Source organism: Zalophus californianus, chromosome 10, assembly GCF_009762305.2.
Source record: "Zalophus californianus isolate mZalCal1 chromosome 10, mZalCal1.pri.v2, whole genome shotgun sequence".
Taxonomy (NCBI): Eukaryota; Metazoa; Chordata; class Mammalia; order Carnivora; family Otariidae; genus Zalophus; species Zalophus californianus.
In genome coordinates, this window is record NC_045604.1 from 78,858,777 (window position 1) to 78,877,753 (window position 18,977).

Sequence of the window (18,977 nt, forward strand, 5' to 3'; positions counted from 1 at the left end):
AATTCTGTAAGTCTAATTCTGAACAATTCTGACCCGACATTAGTCGTAACTAAGTATCTACCTCGTTCAGAATTTAAAAGGATAGCCTGTCTTTAAGATTCTCTCAGCTGGGGTACTCCTTTCTTGGAGAAAACATTAAAGTCATTTTGCCCCTCAAAACAACAGACACCCAGCTTAACAAAGTATCTTGTTTAAGAAAACAAACCGAAACGAGTGCCCCGTACATCCCTACATATTCCTATGCTTCCTGAGCTCCGGAATGGCACACAGCTCAGTCCAGGCAAATTAAAACTGAAGACTGAGTTTGTATATTTTCAGCTACCCTGAAAATAATCCAAGTACCAACTCCCTAGAGTTAAATAATTGCCAAACACAGAGGATCTTTTTTTAAAAGATTAACTGGGATTATTTACATAAATGGCTCGATTCTTACCTCGCTTGGAATCACTCATTGAAAATGAATTTAAAGAAGAGCAGAAATCTTCTAAAGATGAAGTCAAAGGCGGATACAGCTCGGAGAAGGATGGTGGAGGAGCATACCTTGCACCAATCGGCAAGGTGCCCAACAGAGATGCTGAGAAGGGTATGCTGGGGGGGACACTGGCAGCCGGGAGGGCTCCTCTGACTAACGCTGATGGCTAGAAAAGAAAAAAAGATTCTATTAAAATCCAGGAAACTCAGTTACAAGTAGGCCGAACTGCTTTGAACATCAGCATATAGGCACAAACTCTGACGCTGGGTAATTAAGTAACAAAGTTGAAATCAAAATCAAGCCTCCATAGAATAATCTAGGCTACAGAGCTTAGTTCTCGGCAAGCCCACTTTTCAAAAAGGATCAAGGTCTGAAGGCCAGTACTGTTTCAAGCCAAATGTTACATTCACGTTTCATTTCCCTCTGATTCCTTCCCTTCACCCTACCCTGAGACTCATAAGAACTGGCTCTATTCCAGAGGAGTAGTGTGGGGGCTGGGGGAGAAGGAAGGTGCTCAAGGGAAGGGAGTTGCAGAAGCCAGACACCCTGGACCATCCTTCTTGGGGATGTGAAATGTACAACCTCACAAGGACAAATGGAAGGCTGCCTCTCTCCTCCCCGCTCACTGTGACAATTTACTGAGAGCTCCCAGGCTTTGTTAAGTACTGAGGAAAGTTACATACTATCTATTTGTTAACCTTTCCAAGATACTTCCTACCATGAGGGCCACTGTACAGACCAGGAAACTGGGGGTGAAGTAAGTTGCCAAAGACCACAGAGGTGGGAAGATTCGAACCCCGGGGTGCCTGCCTTTTACACTGTACCTCCTCCCTCTCTTTCAGCCACACCGAAACCAGCTCTGAATTGCTCCCCCTCTTCCTCCTCCTCATATTATTGCTGCTGCCACTATTTCAAGATACTTTATGGCAGCGTCAGTAAACCTTTTCTGCGAAGGGCTAGATCGTAAATATTTCAGGCTTTGCCAACCACAGTCTCTGTTTCAACTATTGGACCGTGTTGCTGCAATAAAAAGGCAGCCCACAGACAATACATAAGGGGGTGGTCGTGCCTGTGTTCCAACAAAACTTTACTGATGAACCTGAAATATGAATTTCATATCACTTTCATGTGTCAAAAGATACTGTTCTCCTTTTTTTTTTCTTCCAACCATTTAAAAATCTAAGACCCCCATTCTTATGTTGCAGGCCATACAAAAACAAGCCTCAGTCCAGATCTAGCCTGACCTTGGCTTTACAGTTACCCTGAGGCATTATCCCTTAAGCTCTTAATCCAAAAGACGTGTTTTTCTTTAAATATCAAATGCCTATTCTTTTTCAGAATTGTATTTATTTTTTAAGGATTTTGTTTATTTATTTATCTATTTGAGAGAGCAAGAGAAAGAGAGCATGTGCGCACAAGCGACCAAGGCTCCATCCCAGGACCCAGAGATCATGACCCTGAGCTGAAGGCAGTTGCTTAACTGAGTCACCTAGGTGCCCCTCTTTTTCAGAATTTTTAACACACCCTTTCCATGCTATGTGATTCCAACAGGTGTTGAGGAAAACTGGGTCATTACTAGATCAGCATTCCTTTTTTATTTAAAAAATAACCACTTGAGCCTGGTACCACCAGAGAAGGACAAAAGTAATTTTTACGGTAAGAGACCTAAAGTTTAGCCTCAGCATTACCTGTAAGTAATGCTGAAAATACAGTTACATGGCAATTTTTTTTTTTTTTTAATTAAACCTGGGGCACCTGGGTGGCTCAGTTGGTTAAGCATCCAACTCCTGATTTTGGCTCAGGTCACGATCTCAGGGTTGCGGGACTGAGCCCTGCATTGGCGCTGAGCATGGAGCCTGCTTGAGTCTCTCTCCCTCTCCCTCTGCCCTTCCCCCACCCAACCCAGCTCACGCTCTCTCTATAAAAATAATAAGAGACAAATAAAAATTAAGCCTGGCTTCAAAAGAGAGGAGTAACGCTGAAATTTACCATAACAGTTTCATTGGCTTCAGGGGCCGAATCAAGAAGGTCATCTATTTCATCTCCAAGGACCATATCTCCATCATCCAAAAATGCTTCCGGCATAGTGAAGGGGGTCTTCCCTCCATTTGCCAACACTGTTGATGGCAGAGAGCTCTCTTCCACTTGCAGTGGCAAAATAGAAGTTAAGGGCATAATGGGACCGGAGACCAGCTCACTTCCAACTTGGTGAGAGAAGCTGGATGTAGGCACAGAGACAACGGGAACGGCTTCCTGCCTCGGAGTTAATAAATCTGTAACACGGATAGAAACGTACTCACTCATCCTCAGTGTACTCACAGAAGACAAGCATGAAGAGCCAGTAACAGAGAAAATGAAGAGCTAGGTGAAAATAGGGAAGCGATTATAAAAATAAATGGAAAGACAATAGTAAAAGCAATTCAAATGAAAGGGTAAAAATAATTTTAAAAGTCATTTGTTTTACCCAGGAATAGACGTATTCACTTGTGAAAACGTATCCATCTTTCTCACAGTGCCTGGGCCCCTTTCTGGCCAGAGCTGTGAGATGCTGGCTGGGCCACAGGAGGTATTCAATGACCACCTACCGACATCCAGTATTATCAATCCCTTGCGGGCACATCCAGAAGCACAAAGGTAGTTTTCGAAATTATTCTTGCTTTAATACTAACAATCACACGGTAATCTTATCTGACGACACTACGAGACATACAATATCTAAAGCTGGTACTTTCTAGATGAAGAGGACAGGTGAAAACATACCTGGCTCGATATCTTCCACAGAACAGTTCAAAGCCTAGAAATTAAACCAAATAACGGATCATAGTATTGTCAGGATTCTACGCTACAAGCCATCTGTCATATCTCACTCTAAGAGAGCAATGCCAAGTTCTCACAGAAAGCTGACTTCCTTCCAGTTAAGACCCAAGAAACAAACGGAATATTCGGTGCCACGTGGCTAAGCAGGGCTAGTCAATCAGCACCACCACTGGCTTCTTGTGGACACTATTTCTCAACGGATACTCAGGAGCATCCCCGTTCCAGAGGGACTAGTCTAGCTGCTACTCACTCCCCAACTCACAATGGCATCCTAACAGCTCCAAGACTTACCTTTAAAAAACAACTCGTTAATTGTGTTTAACCCAATGACTCCCAAAATCAGTATGTGGCCCTGAGCCACTTTTTCTAATAAAACCTAACATCTACGAACATCCTGGAAAATGCTCCAATGGACTTCAGGAAATGCTGGGTAAAAGATATTACTTGAGTTGTTTGTTTCTTTTTATAGGACAGGAAGCTCTGGCCAATTATGTGTCTGAGGAACAAAAAGCTCTCAAAAATAGACGCAAACCAAAAACATTAAAAGCAGAACTGCCAATGCTTCTATCTGTTTTTTTTTTTAACAAAAAGCTATGAGTCTTACAGAAGTAATCACTTTACCTTGGTAGCCCCATCCCCAGGAACTGATTTTAATGAGAGCTGAAAGAAAAGAAAGATGCTAATTTTAAAAAATTAAGTTAAAAATAGAACTGACTCCAGGTAACAAAACAAAATGAAAATACCTCCTGCAGAGAACTCCGGCTTACCTCGGCCCTGACATATGCTTTTCTAATTTTAAATCCCAATTTCTGCGCTAATTCTTGAGTCAGTTTTACTACATGTTCATCCTGGGGGGGGAGGTGGGGAGGAAAGAACAACGAAAATGTGATTAATGGAGGCTTGTATTTACTAACTGTGAAGACAAATAGGCAAAACAGCTCTAACTCCTCTTCTGTCCAGACACTCGCTTTAGGATCACTTCCAACTCAAGCATGCAGACAGCTGGCTGGAAAATGTTAACTCTTTCCATGCCATTTCTCCACCCGGAAGCAAGGAAATGGTTATGATGGAAGTCAACAAACTGACGTATGAGGTCCATACCTGAGGCACGGCCAAGGAGCACTTCGCTACAGAGTCATAAGCCTCTCTGTATCTTCCTAAATCACTGAGAGCCTTCGATTTCCGATACAGAGCTTTGCAGTTACTGGCATTTAGACTGAGGACAGCATCACACTCTTCTAAAACTTTATCGTGGAAACCCTGAGATGTAAAGCCAAATAAAGTTAGCCACAATTCACTTCTTGCACTGATGCCTTCTTGCAAATGCAAACAAATGAAGATCCCGGACTACTACCCCCACCCCCTTTTAAACTCTTACGTTTGCGGTATTTTTCTAAAAATCACCCTCAAAAAAAAATTTTTTTTTAATTATCCTCATTATGAAATTTCAAATTCACAAAAGTACATAGAATATCAATCCCCATGTACCCATCACCCAGATCAGATAAACGTTAACATCTGGCCATAAAGGCCCCAGATCTTCAAGAAATAAAACTTTTCAGACTCGGCTGATGCCCCAGGAATCGTTCCCCTTGTCCTACTCTCTCCACTGGTTACCCTTTGTTGAAACTCATTAAAATGTCAACTGGAGAGGCACCTGGGTGGCTCAGTTTAGTTAGGCATCGGGCTCTTGGTTTTGGCTCAGGTCATATCTCAGTCATGAGATCCAGCCAAACGTCAGGCTCCAAGCTCACCAGGGAGTCTGCTGGAGATTCTCTCTCCCTCTCCCTCTGCTCCCCCGCCCTGTGCGTGCACACACACGCATTCTCTCTCTCAGATAAATAATCTTAAAAAAAAAAAATGTCAACTGGAAATATAACTCCCAAACAGCTAGCCGATGAAGAATCCACTACAGAAAACAAATCTGTGAACACCTGGGTCTTCCTGCACTTATTTCTCTTATAAGCAGACACAGCCCAGAAGCCAGACTCACATGGCAACTCTAAGGACCATCCAAGAAACAAATTATTTCTAAAATCCCAAAACATTTATCCAAAGCTGATTTTTCAAAGCCTCAGGCCCCGCATCGGGCTCCCTGCTCCGCAGGAAGCCTGCTTCTCCCTCTCCCACTCCCCCTGCTGTGTTCCCTCTCTCGCTGTTTCTCTGTCAAGTAAATAAAATATTTATTAAAAAAAAAAAGTAAAACGGAAATTAGAAAGCTGATTTTTAATGTACTATGTTATTGAAAATGTTTTTTTCTCTCTAGAAACACCTTTAAAAAATCACAACTCGGGCACCTGGGTGGCTCAGTTGGTTAAGCGTCTGCCTTCGGCTCAGGTCATGGTCCCAGGGTCCTGGGATCGAGTCCCGCATCGGGCTCCCTGCTCCGCAGGAAGCCTGCTTCTCCCTCTCCCACTCCCCCTGCTTGTGTTCCCTCTCTCGCTGTGTCTCTGTCAAATAAATAAAATCTTTAAAAAATAACATAAAATAAAATAATCACAACTCACCATATTAGAATAGCAAGCAATACGATTTATATGCAGCTTTTCAATTATTTCTTTAGGGATGACAATTTCTTCAGACTTTGCATAACCAGCGATATTCAAAGCTTCCGTGTACTGGCTTATCGAGTTGTTCCAATCACGTTCCCGATAAACATCATTGCCTTCATTAAAAAGATTTCTCACAAGAGCACGTAAATATACCTTAAAGAAAGAAAGTTACCACTTGAAGCCCTTTACGGAACAAGTCAGGGTATGAGGAAATTTTAATTTGTGTACGGAAAACTTCCCGAGTCTTCTATGTGACGTAGCAATAAACACAGCTCTAAGAAACTGGGAACCGAGACCATGCCGCCGCCATCTCAGCAAGGGCTTTATCTTGCTCGCTTTTTAAAGAGAAAATTCAATTTCTCATGAAGAGAAATGCAGCAAAATATTTGTTCACATCCCCAACTCTGTGCCTGTGAGGCACTCCTACAAGGAGAAACTCTAGGTCACAAAGATTGAGCATCATAAGGCTTCTGACTAGTATTTCTAAACTGCCTTCCAAAGGGGCAATAACGAGGAACACATCTAGTTGTTTCCTTCACGGCACCCCCACCAATACCGGGTAGTATGTGTGCACCTGTGTACGTGTACACATAAAACCCCTACTAATTTCTAGGTGAAAAACTGTCCCCTTTTTTATCTGCATGTCTGATTACCAACAATTTCCCACATTTTGCTGTTGTTGTTTCTATCCTTTTTGTTTGTTTGTTTCAGAGGTAGAATTTAGTGATTCACCAGTTGCAAATAATGTCCCACATTTTTATGGACCATTGTATTTCCTCTTTTGTAAATGTTTGCTCAAGTCAGCTACTGATTTGGGAGTGGGGATGTTAAACCCTTTTCTCACCAAGGAAGCATAGTATATGTATTCTTTCGGTACCTATAAAAGTTCTGAAGTTTCGGTACATGTAAAAGTTCCTTCGTGATTTCTATCATTGCTTTAACGTTGTAAAAGTCAAGATCAGATAAATAGTACAAAAACAGATATTCAAGTCTTCAGTCTCATTTTATGAAATTCATGTCTAAGCAGACAAAAGTAGTAAAGAACACTGAACAGATCAACCTTTAACAAGGGAGGTGACGTGTGACCCAACACTTAACCTCTCGGGAACCCGGTTCCACATGTCAGGACTATAAAATGAATTGTAAAACGAACAGTTGTTCCAGGTGCTTTCTAGCCATAATACTCTCTGATTCTACATCTGTTTGGAGAGATGGAGGGGAGGGAGAAGGAAGAAGACAGAAAGGAAACAGAGAAGGGGGAGACAGAGAGGCAGAGAGAAAGAAGGACTTCTTAGAAGGATCCAAACCCACAGAGACAAGAAGCCCCAGGTGAACTAACAGTCTGTACCGATGAAGGCCTTTAGTCTAAGACCCAGGGAACCGGGCTTTCACTGCGTTTCTCACTAGTTTTATCTCTAACTGTTCCCTCTTAGGATCCAGGCACCCTGACTGTTAGATCATCTCTTCTCCTACATAAGAGAGTGTGTGAACTCTCCTTTGAAACATAATCTGTCTCACTTGTTTTCAACGAAATAAGAGGTAGGCTAACAGTAATTTTCAAAGGTTTCAGAGGAAAAATTAGTGCAAACTACACTCATGGAGGAAAGACAATACAGGACAACTGTCCACGTGTGCCGACAATAATGTTGTCCTATATGTGTATATGAGATTGGCAAACTCTTTCTCTAAGTGCCCAGAGAGAAAATATTTCAGGCTCTGTGGGCCATATGGTCTCTGTCTCAGCTACCATATGTCATGCAAGCAGCCACAGATAGGTGTGGCTGTGTTCCAATAAAACTTTATTTATAGCAACAAAGGGCCATATTCGGCCCACAAAGCCATCGTCGGGCAACCCCCACTAGACATGGTAGTTCTCAGGCTACTTGCAGAGCTTTCAGGCACAGGTGTTCCCCGTCATTACCTCATACTGTTCCTGCGTTCCTGGGTACGACAGTGGTGACCTAAAGAGAAGAAACCAAGTAATTGTAATTATCAGGCTCTCGCCAGGATTGGTTCATCCAGAAGTCATTGTAAAACTGAGCTTCTGTTAGCTTGCCACGGGTCCAAAGCACGTCTGAAAGACCTACCTCTCTTTACTACCATTACTCATATCTAACTGTAGGCATGGGAAAAAGAACCTGTAACTCTTCCCTTATATTCTCTTGAGTAAGTATAACACTTTTCTTCTCCAACCTACTTCTACTAAAAGAAGGCGTAATTCCTCAAATACCAAGAAAGTTGTAAAATAGCATAGAACCACTAATACTTTGGGATTCTGTAGTACAGAGAAGTTGGTCTCCTTCCCGGGAAGAGCAGAGGCCCTTGGGCCTGGACTAGTGTGCCCAAGCTCTGGGCTGTGTCGTCCCCGCCATGCTCGAGAAGGCTAGTTAGAGTCCAAGCTTCTCAACAGAAATGTTTGATTACAAAAGCCCTGCGTGCAAGTTCATTCTCAGTCACTTTTCAGTCATCAGAAGTGTTCTGATGTGATTAGGTTCCAATTCCTCTCGGTCTAACACTTTCAGAGACACTAAAGGCTTTTAGCTCTAAAAATCAGTGACAGTAAGATACACTTCAGAGCGCACAAGAAATCAAAAGTACAAGACCAAAAACTATTGCTAAATAAAAGTATCAAACTTCGGACCTGAATTAAGAGGACTTACAAATTGGACTTAAGATTTCTTAATCCAATATAAAAAAGTACAGTTGACCTCTTGAACAACACAGGCTTGAACTGAGCAGATCCACTTACAACTTTATCTTTTTCAATAAATATAATACAGTACCGTAAATGTCTTTTCTTTTCCTTATGACTTTCTTACCACTTTTTTCTCCAGCTTACTTTATCTTTATACAGTAAATAATACATATAACTTAACGCGTTCATGGACTGTTTAGGCTATTGGTCAGGCTTCCGGTCAACAGTAGGCTATTAGTAGTTACATTTTTGGGAGTCAAAAGTTACATGTGGACTTTAAATTGGGGGGGGGGTCTGCGTTCCCCCCCTCCGTGTTGCTCAAGGGTCAGCTATACTATGTGACATGAATGCAGGTACGAGTCAGGCCCTTACTGTATAAACTGCAGTCCTTCCTTAATGTTCTGCTGCCTTTTTCTTCTCTCCTCGGACACACTGGACATGTTACCCCACACATCCACTTTCTAAATGATCGATCTGAAAAGAAATGAGGCACAGAGTTACATAAGGCACGGGGCTCCTGGACCCCGATTATAAAACCTGTAATTTGCGATCCTGCCACGCAATTACTTGTGGCCACATCCCTCTCTGCTGACTTGACTCTGGGATCCCCGACGCCGAGAACCCTGGCTTAGCCGCACGGTCCCTGTTGCGCAGCACACAGAAGCATCAGGTTCTCACTCTCCTTTAAGGCTCAACAGCCATGCTGATTTTGTATGCTCCTCCTAGAGAATCTCCATGAAAAAGTCATTTTCCTCCACCCCTCTTCTCACCCCACCCCTTCAGCTCCAGGTTTTGCTTCTTCCCTTTCTATCTACATGCACGCCTAAGCTGCCACTAAAACAGTCCTGGCCTTGTTTTGCTTCTGGAAGCTCTCCAGAAGTGAAAAGGTTTCACATCCGCTTGCCTCAGAGGGAGTCTGACTTCCTGGTAAGCAGAGTGGAAACCTTATACATATTTTGTTACACAAACTTCTGAAATAATCCTTGTTGATACAACTGATAGAATAAAAAATCTGAATGAAGTCATTCAGTTGGAATTTTCTCAAAAGTAAGGGTTTACCTTCAACTTAACACTGGCAAATGTCAACACCAGTCAAAGCTATTGGTGTCTGCCCCCCCCCCCCAATCACTGTTCATTAAGCAATTCCCGGCAAGTTAAAGTAGAACCACAGGGAAGAGACCTGTGATAAAACACCATCTCCCAGGGTCCTGAACTAGGGTTTCTCGACCTCAGCAGTTTGGGCCAGACAGTCCTTTATTATGGGGACCTCCCTGTGCTCGGTAGGATGGTAGCAGCGTCCCTGGCCTCTACCCACTAGATGCTGGTAGCGCCCCTCCCCCCAGTGTGATAACCAAAAATACCTCCAGGCTTTGTTAAAGGTACCCTGGCAGGCGTGAGGAGGGGGCACGGTTATCCTGCGATGAGTACTGGGATCTAAGCCGAAGAGGACATGGTCTCACACAAAAGGCCCGCTTGAACCCACGTGATGGACGGGGCACTTGCACCCGGGCTTCCTAGCTGAAATGTTTTAGTTTCATTATTGCTTGACATCGGCAGTTTTATTTTTAAATCTACCTGTTTCAAAGTGTAGGGGTGGGGACAAGCATTGGAATGCCCCAAAGGTGGGTAACTGGTGATCTTTTTTCCTCTTTTAAATACTGTCAGTTCTATAAATATTTTTGTCTTCTGCTTAAGCGGTTACCTTACTGAAGTCTTCATATGTGAAAGATCTATCTGGGATTGGCTTTAAAATATTCCAGCGGGGCATGTGGGCGGCTCAGTCAGTTAAGCATCTGACTCTTGATCTCAGCCCAGGTCCTGATCTCAGGGTTGTGAGTTCAAGCCCCACACTGGGCGTGGAGTCTACTTTAAAAAAAAAAAAAAAAAAAAATCAAATGGGGCGCCTGAGTGGCTCAGTTGGTTAAGCGACTGCCTTCGGCTCAGGTCATGATCCCAGAGTCCTGGGATCGAGCCCCGCATCGGGCTTCCTGCTCCGTGGGGAGCCTGCTTCTCCCTCTCCCACTCCCCCCTGCTTTTGTTCCCTCTCTCGCTGTGTCTCTCTCTCTGTCAAATAAATAAATAAATAAAATCTTTAAAAAAATCAAATCAAATATTCCAGCAACCAAAAAAAAAAAGTGGGGTGGCGACGAAACAGCAAAATGTGGCCAACCAGTGACAAACACATGGATTCTTTCTACTCTGTCAATATTTGAAACTTTCCCAAAATAAAACGTTTCCAAAGCCTTTGACACAAAAGGAAAATGGTATTATTTCTGGAGTTTGTTTCTCAGGTAATCTACCTTAAAGGGGGATGAGCGGGTGGAAATGAAACAAGACTGCCAAAAATATGGACACCTGTCCCTACTGGCAATGGGAGGTATATGTCATGCCTTCTACGCTTCCACCATCTGAGCCACCCAGGCACCCCGTAAAGTATTTTTTAAAAGTCTATGTAGCCTCTGAACCCTTCCTTGGAAAGATGACTTAAGGGACCACCAAGCCTTTTTCTCTTTTATTTAAAGTGGGGCCAATTCTGGGAGGCCTGGGTGGCTCAGTCAGTTAAGTGTCTGCCTTCAGTTCAGGTCACGATCTCAGAGTCCTGGGATCAAGCCCCCCATCAAGCTCCACACTCAGCAGGGAGCCTGCTTGTCCCTCTCCCTTTGCCTCTGTGCTTTCTCTCTCAAATAAATAAAATCTTTAAAAATTAAAATAAAAAATAATAAAGTGGGGCCAATTTAGAGCAAGAGCTTACCACTCAAAAGCACCCAGAATAGCACTCGGTTGGGGGGGGGTGTTTCACAGCAGTCAGGCCTGAAAGTCAGTGACAAAAGAAAAGGCCACCCAAAGCAAGAACTCTTCCCCATCTTCAATAAACAGGACACCATTCCCCCAACCTCTGTACAGGGAAGGTGGAGAATTAGGCTGAGGTCCCTGTTAGCTAAGAAGGGACTCGGGGATCATGATAATCCACTGAGTTAATAGCCTTGAGCTGTTTCCCCAGAAAGTGCCAGAAAACCCTGAACCTCGACCTCTTAAGGACAAAGGGCAGGTGGTAAAGAGCTGACAACTCAAGTAGGTGATTAAGCAGAAATAAGACAGAGGCTCTTTTAATAGCATGAAACACAGGCCTCCTTTACGTGGTTAAAGATTTGGGAACGTAGTACCAAATGATAGTCAAAAATAGTAGGATAGGGAATTTCATGTTCTTGTAGATTTCTTCCCCCAAAATTGCATCATGAAAAACTGTACACACAGTAAAGTTAAAAATCTTTCTCAATGAACATCACATACCTATGTTCTATAATTAATATTTTGCCATTTATCACATCTGCCCATCTTTGTCCATCCACCCATCCCTCTGTCCAACCATCAATCCACCTTATTATTTTGATAAACTGCAAAGTTAAGTGGCAGACATCAATTATAATTCATCAGTTAGCACGTCAGCATGCATAGCATTGCTCTAGATTTCAATATTTGTTCACAGTTTTTTTAAGGTAAAATGCAAAAACTTTTTTCCCTTGTAAAACGCACAAATTTCAAGGCAACTTTTGACAAAGGAGACAGTCATGTAACCCAGCCCCAGCCCCCCATCTTGGCTAAACACCATTACTGTCACTCTAGGAAGGTCCCGCAGGCCTCCTCCCCAGCCAATCCCTGCCCCACCCCGACCCCTGGCAATCTCTGTCCTGATTTTCTTCCATCACAGCTGAGTTTCACCTGAGAAATACGCCCCCCTCCCATTTCGAAAGAAAGAAAAGATAAATGCTTTATCCATCATCTTATTTTTGGATCCAGTTAAAATCTGGCCTCCAATTTTAAAATGAGGAAGGATCTGATAAAGTTAATCCAACAGCCACTTTTCTTGTTCAAACTGAGCAGCACATGACAGGTGTATATAACTCCCTCCTTGAGACTGGGGCTTCAACTCCAGCTAGCCTCCAGACAGGAGAGCCCTGCGGCTTCGCTGGGGCCCCTTCTCTCCCCCAGTCACCAATCCCCCCTTCCCTGGACCTCCTGCACCACTCAGGGCTCAAGGCCCTCTGCCTGTCTGTAGTTCCACTAAAGGTCTCAGAGGCATCACAAACTGTTGAAAAAGTACGATTTTTAATACTAGGACACTGAAAAGGAATGTCTCCTCTCCTGTCACTCGGCCACCCATATGCCCTTCCTGAGGGCAATCACCCACCATTAGGGTCTCTTCTGTGTCCTGACAAAGAAGTTCTGTGAAACAAGAGAGTATCTGACTCTGGCGGTGGTTCTGTGAATCTACGCATAGGATGAAATTGCAGAGACAGGCCGACAGACACACACACACACAAGGGCACGTAAAAACCAGTAAGAGCCTGTACTCTGGTTCACAGTATTCTCTAATCTCAGTTTCCTGGCTTTGATACTCCACTACGATTACGTAAGATGGCACCGCTGGGGGAAGTGGATGAAGGGTTCATGGGCCTCTAGATACCACTTTTGCAATTTCCTGTGAGTTTCTAATTATTCCAAAATAAAAAGTTCAACATACCCTGTGCGTCTGTTATTTTTTATACAAACTGGGGCTCCTGATGTGTTCTGCACTTGCTTTTGTCTCTCCGTAACTAACCTCAAAGGTCACCTTATCAGGGCGCAGGAAAAGCCGCCTTAACCCGTGTTCCGTGATACGGTTGTACCGTAACTTCTTATGCACATCTGGGTTGTTTCCAGTCTCTAAAGTTCACCAGATACCCAGGACATCCCATGTGTATTTTTGACAAGTTCCGTAGGGTGTATGCGTTTGGTTATCCGCTCCTGCCAACTACGCACGCACGAGGGCCCCGATTTTGCCACTTCACCGATCAATCATCCAGTGTTTCACTCCTGCCAACCAGGAGGTGAGAAACGGGTGACAGTGGTGTGACAATGTGATGAGGTTTTGTCTCAGCCCTTCTATCACTAGTGAGGCTGCTCCGCTCTTGATATTTAAGAGTCACTTGTACTTCCTTCCCCATAAACTGTGTGGTTGGATCTTTTGCCCATTTTCCTTCCATACTGAGCTTTTCTCATTCAGGAAAGCTCTTTACATAGAGAGGAAAGTAGTCTTTTGTGGTGCTGTTTTTGTTCTTCCCACTTTGATGTCAATCCTTTTACTTTCAGTCTGGTTTCTTACACTTTTTGACACAAGTTTTTATCTCTAAGTGGCTGAATTTATCAATATTTTCTTTCATGGTGCCTGGATTTGGACACACTCACATATACCTTCACCAGTTTGAAATTATAAAATAATTCATGTTTTCCCTGAATACTCTTTTATTGTTTCATTAAAAAAATTTTTTTTTAATGTGACCCACCAATTGACTGTAAGAAGTGATGCAGGGATATGTATATTTCCCTTCCAAACAGCTACCCATTGTCCAAGCAGCATTTATAAGATGACCATCTCCTTTTTTTTTTTAAGATTTTATTTGACAGAGAGAGACACAGCGAGAGAGGGAACACAAGCAGGGGGAGTGGGAGAGGGAGAAGCAGGCTTCCCGCCGAGCAGGGAGCTGGATGGAGGGCTCGATCCCAGGACCCCGGGATTGTTACCTGAGCTGAAGGCAGACGCTTAACAACTGAGCCACCCAGGCGCCCCGATGACCATCCACTTCTACACTGATATGCGTAAGGCCATAACATATATGAAGTTCTGGGCTGTGTGTGATATTTATTCAGCATTTCGGACTTGAATGGTCCCAATCCTAGGCCTTCTTGCCAATCCTAACCCTCTGCACAATCTTACCTTTTCAGTAATGAAACCACCTTCTCGCCACTTGCTCAAACCAGAACCCTGGCACCACCCTCTCCTTTCTCTCCCGTCCCACTTCCATGAACCCCCCGACAAAGCCCCCAAGTGACACTGTAGAGTATGTGCAGGGCCCCCCAAATCTGACCACTTCCCAGGCCTCCCCCGCCACCCCCAGCTGGATCACAGATCACACCAGCTCACGTATATGTCGCAACGTCCTCCTTTCCCTGCCTGGGCTCTAGGCTCCCAGTCTCCTCCACTGTCCCCTCCCCCCTCCACTTCCCACACTAAACTAAAAGGAATGCTCTTTTAAACACACAAATCAGTTGTTACAGCAGCCCTGCTTTAAATCCCTCAGTGGCTTCCCCAGGCCCTTAGAATAAAATCCAGAGTCCCTACCATGACCTATCAGATCCAGGAGGATCCTCCCAGCCTCTTTTCCCGCTGCCCTCATGCACTCACACATTCAGCTCCCATCACAGTGGCCTTCTGTGGGTTTGCAGAATGAGTCCAGGGCTCCATGTCTCTGGGGCATTGTGCTTGCCTGTCCCTCCACCCCAAACACACTTTCCAGAACTGCACAGAGCAAGTTCCTCTCCCCCTCTTCCCCCGGGGTCCTGGCTTAAATACCACCTTTAGAGGCCTTCCCTTATCCCCTAAATTGTTGCGCTATTTACTCCCAGAGCTGCCTTGTCTTTCTTAGTCCGGATTGTCTCCCAACATCTGGATCCAGGTCAATACACATTTGAATGGAAGAACGAATGAAGTGGCCAAGCATAAAGAGAACACTTCACACAAAGTTCAGAGGCCCGAGAGAGTTAACACCTAACATGAAAAGGCAGGCGTGACAATGGAGGGTTCCAGGGAGGAAATGACCAGGCAGGCAGAGCAGGCTGTGGTGGACTCCGCCTCCAACCCTCAGGGGAACAAGGTGGGGAGTAAATCAACACGGCGGGGATCTAGAGACAGTGACAGAAAGACTGTAAGTGACCCCTGAAGGAGCTCAATGATGGGTTTCCTTCATCGCCAACAAGGGAGAAGTACGGCAGACACACCTCTCCCTAAATGAAAGGGAACGGGAATGGGAGAGCTCTGAAACTCAACTAATATAAACTTCATTAAATTATCTACAATTTTATAAGCTGGAATTTCCTCATCAACTCATCTTTCTCCCATCAGCTGATTTTATTTTTTTTTAAAGATTTTATTTATTTATTTGACAGAGAGAGACAGCGAGAGAGGGAACACAAGCAGGGGGAGTGTGAGAGGGAGAAGTAGACTTCCCGCCGAGCAGGGAGCCCGATGCGGGGCTCCATCCCAGGCCCCTGGGATCATGACCTTAGCCAAAGGCAGATGCTTAACGACTGAGCCACCCAGGCGCCCCTCCCATCAGCTGATTTTAAATCTGTTACTCATCCTGAAGTTCTAGGTAAGGCGGAAATGTGCCTTGGATCTTCACTATAATTCCTATTTACTCAGTGCCTGTGCGGTGAAACTGATTATACTGGAGTCTGGTACAATGTGCAATGCTAGTAGCTGGACACTGTACTCATATCTGTGGCATTTTAGCCTCACAAGGTAACTTTAGAAACTAGCTCCCATTAACAGAAGACACCACGGTTAAGTGATACGTGATTGCCACACATTGTATACACAGAACAATTGCTAACACTTAGCACCCTTACTGGATGCCAAGCATCTTCTAAGCGCTGTGCAGGTATTAAATCACTCAATCCTCGTAACAGTCTCAAGAAGTAGGTACCATGAGGAAACTTTTACATAGAGAAGTGACGCAAGCAGTCCGGGACCACAGCTAGGGAAGTAGGAGAGCTAGATTTCAGAGCCAGACAGCCTGGCTCCAAGCAAGAATTCTTATCCATCATGCTATTCCGCACTGTAAGAGGCAGTGATGCCAGGAGGAGGGCTAGTAGTCTAAGTCAGCCCTGGGCTGCGCTCTGAAAGACAAACACAGCGCCGGCAGACAGGTGGGCATTTTAAAGCCACTCCAGGGGAACAGAATAAACACACCTCTGCGCGCATGCACACACACACACACACACACACACACACAGGGACATGCTCAAGGAACATCATTTAAAGAAACTTAGAGCAGAGGGTTTCCACAGGAATACAGCAGACGCACGGAGTTAGGTAACAGTCCAGGGAAAATCTGCATCTGGAAATATGTTCCACCCATAACATAATGTGTTTAGACACAAGGACTGAATACTAAACAGTCTTACAAGACAGACACAGGAAAAGAGAAAGCGGGCAGGGTATACGGCACAGTGTTTGTATTTTTCCTAAAAAAGTATTCCTATATTGCTAGTGAAAAATTAGTTACCAGTCTGGATTAAATTCTATCCTCAGACTCAAGCCTCCTCCCTGTTAGAGCATAAACAAACAAACAAAGAGAAAGTAGTTAAAGTAACATTACTGTCAACCCTGGCTTGCAACAGTTAGCTCACTCTGTAACACTTACAAAAATGTCTGGCCACATTGTAACCCTCAGAGACTACAAAACCCAGACAGAGAAACATCACAGATGTTCTACCACTTTCTTGAAACAATGACTCTTCTCCTGGATACTTTGTTATGAGACAGAGGATGAGCCCCCAAGCAAAAGTCACAGTAACTCAGAGGGAAGGCATGAGCTTTCCAGTTCATTCTGGTGGTAGAGGGCCTGAAAATTAACATGCTCTTTACAGAACCCACACACGAATACTGGTAATACTCATCCTCAATAATTCACGATCTGATTCTGATTCTAACCTAACACAACTATTTCCAGACTCCAATACACAGCAGAGAGAAAATTTTTCAACAAAGAAAATTTGGTCTAGTAACTTGTATTATTCTGCAAATGAGGACAAGATCCTCATTTGCAATCAGCTTAACAGAACAGTTCAGCTCAGAGTCAGAAGGAAGAGGCCGGGGCTCCTTGAGAGCTTAGGGGACAGGAGGCCACATGCCATCAGGGAAGCAGGAAAAGATAAGCAGACGGCACAGGCTCCCAGCCGCTCTGCCCCCATTCAGATGCTCTACTGGAGCACTGTCCAACAGAAATATAAGGCGAGCCACAAATGTAATTTCAAATTTCCAAGTTGCCACGTTCAACAAAAGTAAAAAGATACCGGTGTAAATAATGTTAACGGTTTATTTTGGTTGACCCGATTAGGTTCAAAATATTATCATCTTAACATATACTATTTAAACAAAAAAATTATGAGATCTTTTACTGTCCCCCCCCCCCCCTTTCCATACCTAGTGTTTAAAATCAGATATGTCTTTTTCAGCCGGAGCACATCTCAGCTGGGTCCAGCCACATACCAAGCGCTCAACAGTTCCGTGTGGCCCGCGGGCGGCCCCCTTCCCGGGCGGCGCAGGTCTAATGTAAGCAGATCCCCGCTCTCTCGGTACCTAGCACAGGTACCTCCTTTGATCTCTAAGCACTGGGGGCGGGGGGGGGGGAGGACGGGAAAAATACCCGAGCGCTGATGAGTTCCCCAACCCGGGCGCAGGCGCAAACTCTCGGGCCCCCGCAGGCGCTTCCCGGCTTGACCACACCCCTGCGATGACCATCCCCGACCGTGCCTTCGCGCTAATGAGACCTGACAGGTCTCCATTCCTCAAGGGTGGGGAAAGAAACCTAAAACCCGGCAGTCTCCGCGTCCCCAATAAAGACGGAAACCATCCGCCGCGCGTCCTAGCTGGGCGCCCCGCGCAAAAGAAATGGGGGCGGGGGGGTGGTTAACCCGAAATAAATGAGCCCCGCACTCGGCGCGCATCCCTCCCGCCCCCAAACCCAAGACACTGGATTAGGGGACCCGCGGTCACCAAACAGACACAAACGATGGAAAAAATAAACTGGGGGGTCGGGGGGAGGGAAGGGGGGTTAAGTAAGCAGAGAGGAGGTGCAGTGCCAGCGGGAACGCATGCAGGCGTGGATGGCTGGGAGCTGCGGCCCTCCGCGCCCCGCTTCCCACAGACGCGCCAGGGGGGCTCCCCGCCACCGGAGGGCAGGGAAGGGGGAGGGGAGGGGAGAGGACGGGGCCCCGGGGACCCCGCCCGCCTGAGTCAGCCCCGAGCTGCCGGGGCCGGTCCGCGACGCACGGCCCGACCTTCCCCCGCCGGGGGGGCCGTAACCCGCCCCCACCTCAGCCGCCCCGGCCCCTCCGCGCCGCCGCCCCTCCCCGGCCCGGCGCCCCCGCCCGGCGCCCCCGCCCGGCGCGCGCCCGCCGCCGCCTCGTGCTCGCGCGCGGCCGTTAACGGACGCCGGGCGGGGGAGGGGCGGCGGCGCGGAGGGGCCGGGGGCGCGCGGGGGCCGGGCGGCGCCCACCTACCTGCGGGGACGGCCGCGCCGGCCGGCGGGCGCACAGCGGCGCGCAGGGGAGCGGGCGGCGGCGGCGACGGAGGCGACGGCGACGGCGGGGGCCGGGGCGCTCGCTCGCTGCTTCCCTCCGCGACCGGCGGCGGCAGCGGCGGCAGCGGCTGTGCTGGCCCCGTGCGGCGCCCTCTGGCGGCGGGAGGCCGCGCCCGGCGCCCGGGAGACGCCGCCATTGGCTGCGCCCGCGAGTGTCATGACGGGGGGCGGCGGCGCCACGTCGGGCCGGGCCGGGCCGGGCCGGGCCGGGCCAGGCGGCGGGGGGCCCCGGGCGGCGCGACTCCCTCCCCCCCCCG

At 46.3% G+C, this 18,977-nt stretch overlaps 1 protein-coding gene across 3 annotated transcripts in view; it reads right to left on the reverse strand.

Moving 5' to 3' along the window:
• ZC3H7A (zinc finger CCCH-type containing 7A) overlaps window positions 1-18,774 on the reverse strand; it is a 33,746-nt gene extending 14,972 nt beyond the window's left edge. The window contains exons 1-10 of one of the 3 annotated variants that reach the window (XM_027610781.2): window positions 17,562-17,731; window positions 8,909-9,010; window positions 7,763-7,802; window positions 5,797-5,994; window positions 4,391-4,549; window positions 4,057-4,137; window positions 3,911-3,949; window positions 3,233-3,266; window positions 2,462-2,745; window positions 434-638 (exon numbers count right to left, since the gene is read on the reverse strand). In XM_027610781.2, the coding sequence (XP_027466582.1) occupies window positions 434-638; window positions 2,462-2,745; window positions 3,233-3,266; window positions 3,911-3,949; window positions 4,057-4,137; window positions 4,391-4,549; window positions 5,797-5,994; window positions 7,763-7,802; window positions 8,909-8,976 (1,108 nt within the window). In that variant the 5' untranslated portion in view covers window positions 8,977-9,010; window positions 17,562-17,731. Of the gene's footprint in view, window positions 1-433; window positions 639-2,461; window positions 2,746-3,232; window positions 3,267-3,910; window positions 3,950-4,056; window positions 4,138-4,390; window positions 4,550-5,796; window positions 5,995-7,762; window positions 7,803-8,908; window positions 9,011-10,238; window positions 10,353-17,561; window positions 17,732-18,640 lie in introns of those variants that run through there. The other 2 variants (XM_027610782.2, XM_027610783.2) reach the window with 2 other exon arrangements.
• Window positions 18,775-18,977: the final 203 nt, after the last annotated feature.